Source organism: Dasypus novemcinctus, chromosome 10 (genome assembly GCF_030445035.2).
Source record: "Dasypus novemcinctus isolate mDasNov1 chromosome 10, mDasNov1.1.hap2, whole genome shotgun sequence".
NCBI lineage: Eukaryota > Metazoa > Chordata > Mammalia > Cingulata > Dasypodidae > Dasypus > Dasypus novemcinctus.
In genome coordinates, this window is record NC_080682.1 from 104,395,551 (window position 1) to 104,402,943 (window position 7,393).

A 7,393-nucleotide genomic window follows, 5' to 3' on the forward strand; every position below is an offset into this window, starting at 1 on the left:
TTCATTATAAGATGTTATTTGGCTTTTCACTCTCATGTGTTATACAGTGGAGTTTCCCAGAGGCTATATGATATGTGTTATCACAATAAAGTGAATGCAGAAACAGCTATTATTTATTAAAAGTCAGACACTGGAGAGACTTGCAAATATGCAAAACATTGCAACTCTCACTAAAGTTTTGTTTGGAAAATAGTTCTTTTACATAAATGATTATGTCAACATGTAATTAACTTATTACTATTTTTAATGAAGTATTTTTAAATTTTCTCAGTTAATTTTTTTACTAATCTTTTTTTTTTAAGATTTGTTTTCTTTTTATCCCCCGCCCTACCTGTTCTCACTATCTGCTGTGTCTACTAACTTCACGGTCTTCTGTTTCTGCTTGTCTTCTCTTCTTGTCTTCTCCTTAGGAGGCACCAAGAACCAATCCTGGGACCTCCGATGTGGGAGAGAGGCACTCAATCGTGTAAGCCACCTCAGCTTCCTGCTCTGCTGTGTTTCTGTGTCTCCTGTGCATCTCCCTTTGTTGCGTCATCTTGCTGTGCCAGCTCTCCATGGCACAGGCTGTTAGCTCTCCGCAGCATGGGTCATCTGCTCTCCACCGCGCAGGCCCTCTTGCCTTCACCAGGAAGCTCCAGGAACTGAACCCAGAGCCTCCCATATGGTAGAAAGGAGCCCAACAGCTTGAGCCACATCAGTTTCCCAGTCTGTTTTTTTAAATATATTTTTTATTAATTTTTGGTTAGGCAAGTATTAAAGGTTTATAGGAATATCATTCATAGAATACATAAAATGCAGCGTTCCCATATATCAATATTATTAACACCTTGCATTAGTGTGGTACATTTACATAATTATACTATTAATTATTGCCCACCATTTACAATAGGGTTCACTGTGTTGTACAGTCCTATGCTTTGTTTTGTTTTTAAAATTTTTATTCTAGTAACAAATATACAATCTAAAGTTTCTACTTTTAACCACATATACATATACAATTCAGACTGTTAATTACATTTACAATGTTGTGCTGCAATCATCATCATCCATTACCAAAACCAGTTAATTTTTAATACTGTAAATATTGATAGATAAAAGCTACATAAACAGAACTCTTCAAAGTCCTCATTATTTTCTAAGAGCATACATAAAGGGGTCCTGAGAAGAAAAAGTTTAAGATTAGCTGATCTAGCACAATACAAATTGTTCAGAACTGGTGGATCACTGAGAATAGGACATATCTTCCCACCTAGAATGCTGCAATTTTTTAAAAAGCTGATGCAAAATTGGCTGGAAAGACAATATAAAATGAATAAAGATGGAGTACTAAGCCATATGCATTTCTGTGTTTCCCTCTACCATATATTTCCTAATTTGTAACCTAAGATATTTGTTTGCAGCAAAATTTTCTATTGTAAACCATGAATGGCATTCCTAAATGCCTCTGCATTTCAAGACAATACCAGAGTCTCAAGTAAACTTCAAATTCAATCTGAATATTTCAATATTCCTTTATTAAACCAAGTATACTACCGAAATAGAAATAAACCATAAGAATCTAGACAAAGATTACCAAGGCTGATATATCATTAACTCAATCTGAGGTTTCAGGTACTTCTTCATTACAGAGTATAGCACCTTAAATTTTCAATAAGCTAAATAAAACGCAGTCTACTTAACTTTAAATAAGTTCTACAAACATCTTTAATATCATTTTGATATACTTTTATATGCTCACTAATAGCAAAAATATATACCTTAACAATAATAGCTTTAAAAAAGCAAGATTAATCTAATTCAACCCGAAAAAGGAAAACCCAAGTCAGTCTAATTTCTCTTAGCAAAAAGTCAGGCATATGAGTTACTGTCTGCTCCCTCCCTCTGCCGCCCAGCATCTGGAATATCAATGCATACAATCAAATGATGGAAATATAAAATATTATTGTTAAACCAATAACTGCATAAGGAAAAAATAGAGACACCTTCACCACAGCAAATAATAATATAGGCTACTAATATATTATTAGCCTTGGATACTATTAAATACAACCATCGTTCATTCAACAATTATTTCTGAGCACCTTCTATGAGCCTGGCACTATACTAGGCACTAGGGATACAAGCAATAAGAAAGACAATAGTTTTTATCTTCATGAGACTTACATTCCGCTATGGGAAATAGATTTTTAAAATAATAATTATGAACGTGGTTTATGCTACTAAGGAAACAAAGCTTTGCCACAAATTAGTCTTTGAAAGCTGAATTGTGAAATTCTAACAAACCAAAAAATAAATAATTCATGAAGTTTCATCAAGATGGCATGGATTCTACAGACCTTTGCTAATGCATAAGAATACTACAAACACTGCCCAAGAAAAGAGAGATCAATTCTTCATTGTCATAGCTACTGGATGCATTACTTAGCTTTGCAGTAACCTCAAAAGGTAGTTATCACCACAATTCTTAGTAAAAAGCATGTAAACACAATCAAGGGAAAAAAAACAGCTAAGAGGAGACTGAGAAGATACAACAACTAAACAGTAATGTGGTATCCTGGATGGGATCTTGGAAAAGAAGGACAGGAAAAACCTAAGGAAATGTGAATTAACGAAGGGCCTTAGTTAATAATAAAGTATCCACATTAGTTCATTAATTTTAACTAGTGTACCATAATAGAATAAGAAGGTAATAATAGAGGAAACAGGAGAGAGGGAGGATAGTATATGGAAACTCTGTACTATTTTCTCAAGTTTTCTGTAAAATCAAAAACTGTTCTAAAAAATTAAAATCTAAATAAAAATCTAAAATGGCTTCAGGAATTATCCGAGGGAGGGGGGATTATTAAAGGTTTAAAAAAAGTATGAAATGAGATGCCTTAACACTCTGCAATGTGAAATGAATTAGAACATAAACACAGTATTCCAGAAATTCAAAAGAAACCTACTGATACTTAAAGTCAGATCTCTACTCATGTTAAAACCATCCTAGGACAGAAATTAATGGTTTCCTCATGCAAACTAAACAGCTCTGCATCACAACATAAGGGAGACAATAATATCCCTAGAGTGCACAATAAGCACTTAAGACCATATTTATCAATAATGACCTTAAGGTTATCTTTTATGTATGGCACTGTCCTGAAATTGCCATAAAAAGGCTGTACCAATATCAACTCCAAGTGTTCTACTAAATTACTCACCTTAAAAAAAATTTTTTTAATCAAGCTTAAACTTACTTCAGGAAAACTCACAAACAAAAAGAAGGCTGAATTTTTTTCCTTTGGTAAGGTGTGGGGGGAGATCTACATATGAAAAGAGAAAAATGCTCAGGTCCAAGTAGAGGGCAATTTTGCAACTAGCATTAAACTATTTTGATGCCATATAAATTGGTGTAAATAGTTGGAAGCTCTGAATTTGTATTGCTGCCTGCGTTCCAGTCAAAACAAATAATGTTTTCTATGATATCACCTAAGTCACCTAGTAGGTACCCAATGTTTGATGATTTGGGTGGACCTTTTATCTCAAGATCTTAATTTTAACCAAGGTCAGGAACAGTGTGAGTAAAAACAAAGGACAGTAAAAATCTCTAAACAAATTTGCATAACATCGATGGAAAATGGTACTGGAAATGTCCAATACGGATGGACAGTTGCACAAGACAGCATAAAGTTGGAATTACTACAAGAAGTAATCTTAAAGACAACTATCACAAAATTATGAACTCGAATCTAATACAAAGCAACAGCAGAACTCTGACCAGGTAAACAGCATTACAATTTCACTCATCAAATAGTATGGAATACTAAGTATAAAAGTCATTTACCCGAAGTATTGCAAATTTAAATCTAATTTAGATAACTAGGTGCGGAATCTATTCCTACCCTACTCCATTCCTCCCGAAACCCCACCCCCACCCCCAAGGAAATCCTATACAAAACAAAGATGTTTCTTATTCCCAAGCCTTCCCTCGCCCGAATCCTAAATATATAACCGGAAAACACGCAAAAATGGATAATTAACATTTCCCCAGTAATTCCCGTTTGCACCACCGTGAGGAGAATCAGAGAGCGCTTCATGTGGAAACCAGCAAAGGGGGAGGTGAGATGTGAAAAATTCCAAGTAAAACGATCATGACATAGCATCTGGCAGAGATCGGAAAAGCATCCACACTGCCAGAAGAATCGTCAGTAATTAAAGCCAAGAGAAGAAAATGAGGTTTTTCCGACAAACCACAACCCAATTCAAGAGGCAAAAGCCGCCTCCCCCCACGTCCGCCACCCCATCCCCAAATCGCCTCCAATTCAGATATAATTCTTCGATAACACAGATCAATTCAAGACTTTTCTTCCAACACCACTTTCCACCTTCCATAAGGATTCTCAATTCCCAGCGCCAAGCCTCTGGGGAAAACAACGCCCAGCTCCCACCCTGCTTGCCCAAGGTTGAAGAGGGCCTGCTCCCGGGAACGGGGCTTCCCGGGGGGCCTCGCGGAGCTGAAAAAGCCGGCGCAGGGCACGGATTAGGGGTGGGGCGCAAGAAACGAGGCTGGGGTAGGGGAGGCCAGGGAGACCCGAGGAAGAAAGAGCTGGACAGGAGGCCAGGGCTGGGCGGGGCGAGGACTGGGAAGGGCAGACCGACAGGAGACGGTGAGGTTGCAGGGACCGAGACAGCAGAGTCGGGGACCGAAGGTCCAAAGGAAAAGGTTTCAAAACCGGGCGACGGATCGAAGCGTGGAGGACGCCAGGGGCAAAGAGGGGTCGGCGAACAGGGGAAGGGCTGGAGGGTGGAGCAGAGCGCGAAGGCGAGGCCGGCAAGCAGCCTTCACGGGCTGAAGGGCCGCACTGGAGGCGGTGCGGGGAAGCCGCGGCCAGCAGCCAGGAGTGGGGGGAGCCGCACACTCACCGCTTTGCTCCCCCAGGAACACCAGCTTGAATTTCCTCAGCGGATTCCCGAAGTCTCCGCCCGCGGACATGATGGAGCCGGAGGAGCTGCCGCCGCCGCCTCAGCCCAGAGACCTCCCAGACCGACGCTGCTCCAACCAGCTGACGAAACAGGCCAGACGAAGGGCAGGCGCCGAGCTCTCTCGGCCCCTGCAGGGCCCCGGCGGAGGAGCAAGGCTGGAGGGCAGGAGTCCTCCACAGACAGGCAGCCGTCGCCGCCGTCTCCCAGCACAGGCGCCTAACACCGAGCGAGGCCCGCGGGTGGGAAGGGAAAGAGGGCGGTGTCGGAAGCAGCCAAGGCTGTGCTCGGGCTTTCCAGGGCTAGCGTCCTTCCCTTCCTCAGCACCCAGCACGGAGACTGGGGTGAGACAGGCGATGGGTGGCAGGGCCGGAGCCGCAGACGCCTCAGCTCCCACAGCTGTCGCCGCCGCAGCCCAACCTGCTGAGTGCGCGAGCTGGTGGCGCGGCGCGGGGCTAGCCCGGGCGCGAGCCTGCCGCCTGCCGCCCGCCGGCGTGCGTGAGTGCGTGGTGCGTGCGCGTGCGCGCCAAGGCCATCGCCTTCCTGGTTTAACCAGCTCTCCCGGCTTCCGGCGCAGCGGAAAGCAGGACAAGTTAGGTTTCGAGCCGCGTTGGAAGGAGCGAGGAAGAGGGCGGGGCCAAGGGGAAAATAAGCGGGGGAAGTAAGCGGCGCTTACGTTGCGCTCGTAATGAGCCAACCGAAAGAGGCCGAGGGCAGGCAGGGACCGGAGTGAGGTGGCAGCGTGAGAGGTGCGCAGTGGCTGCCATACGTAGTGTGGCTCTTCTCAGCCTGAGGGTTAGGAAGGCGGGGTGGAGGCGGGGCCGGGTCTTTGGTCGGAATAACCTCGGCGTTGTGCGAGTGGGACCGGAGAGCCTGAGAGTTTGGGCTGTCTGCCTCTTTCTTGAGCTCCCATCGTGCCTCGCATTCCTTGTGTCCCTCCTCCATCCCTGCACCCACCCACTTTCTCCATCTTCTTTTTCATCATAATTCTTCACAGAGCACTTAACTAGGTACATTTTGCCCAGATGATCCAAGGAGTTTCCGAACCGCCAGAAGCAGGGCCTCTACAATTTGCTGATGAGAAAACTGAAGCCCAGAAGGAGGAAATGACTTAGAAAATCCACAGTCAAGCAGTGGAACCCGGGTTTGGTTTGGTTTGGTAAAATTTTCATTTTCTCTCACTGTATCTTTGCAGCTTCCTTATCGATAAGCCCATGCCCTTCCCTAGCCTGATCTGGGTTGGTCTAAAGTTGTCCTCAGATGTTGACAGCTGTAGGGATGACACCCACCTTACTCTCCACCCGTGCTAGAAAAGGGTTTGGGCATCTTGTAAACCAAATTCTTCATCTCACAGATGGTGTAACTGAGGCCAGCATAGGGTAACAGGTTGGCATAGGGTCACACAACAAATTAGAGGTAGAGCCTGAACTAGAGCAGAATCTGGGGAAGGAGATAGTTTAAAGTTCTCACTTTCCTTCTAAGTAGGGCTTCAGAATTTGCTGTAAATGGGCCTCCCTTAAATTAACCATCCAAAACACATGAATTTCTCTCTAGAGAAAAGTCATAGCTTTCACCAGATTTTCAGCTGGATTCCCTCCCCCCTGCCCCCCCAAGTCTCTTTGGTCTGTCTGCTCCCTTTGCTTGTTGTCTCTGCTCCTCTTCTTCAGGAGGCACCAGAACTGAACCTCTGACCTGTCTGGGAGGCAGGTGCCCAACTGCTTGAGCCACATCTGATCTGTCAGCTGGATTCTTTTTTTGACCCCTTCCTTTTTTCCTTTTTCTTCAGCTGGATTTTTTATCCAAAAAATAAAGGGTTAATGTCATGCCAAGAAGAGCCTAAGACATGAGCACTAAATGTAATGTGGTATCCTGGAGAGGAACAGAAAAAGGACATGGTAAAAACTACAGAAATCTGAATAAAGTGTGGGTTTTAGTTAATAACAATGGATCAACATTAGCTCATTGTAATGAATATACCATGCCAATGAAAGATGTTAAAAATAGGGAAAACTGTATAAGGTGGAGGGTATATGGGAACTTTCTGTACTATGTGTTCAATTTTTGTGTAAATCTAAAACTGTTCTAAAAGATAAAGTCTATTAATAAAATATAAATAAAAGAATAAGAACCACCAAATCAGGGAATTTGGTGCCCACACAATTTCAGCCAAATTTCACTGTGGTATAAGACAGGATAGGAAAGAGTAATCCCTGTTTGAAAAGGACACTTTTAAAAACTGGCATCAAAAATACCTCTCAAGTTAGTAAATAAATACTCAGATTTATGTATAGTGATTTGCCATTCACAAAACACATTTATAAACATTTTCTCATTATTCCTGGGTTATTATTTACTATAATTTACTTTTATTTACTATTATTGTAATTTTAAAATCTCTTGTGGGGAAGAGAATATGACTCGAGCACGTGCTTCC

The 7,393-nt window shown here is 42.6% G+C and overlaps 1 protein-coding gene across 4 annotated transcripts in view; it reads right to left on the bottom strand.

The window, feature by feature from the left end:
* RAB6A (RAB6A, member RAS oncogene family) overlaps positions 1 to 5,745 on the bottom strand; it is an 89,131-nt gene extending 83,386 nt beyond the window's left edge. For 3 of the 4 annotated variants that reach the window (XM_004453887.5, XM_071218260.1, XM_071218261.1), the window contains exon 1: positions 4,903 to 5,733. In XM_004453887.5, the coding sequence (XP_004453944.2) occupies positions 4,903 to 4,972 (70 nt within the window). In that variant the 5' untranslated portion in view covers positions 4,973 to 5,733. Of the gene's footprint in view, positions 1 to 4,902 lie in introns of all 4 variants that reach the window. The other variant, XM_012523439.3, reaches the window with a different exon arrangement.
* Positions 5,746 to 7,393: the final 1,648 nt, after the last annotated feature.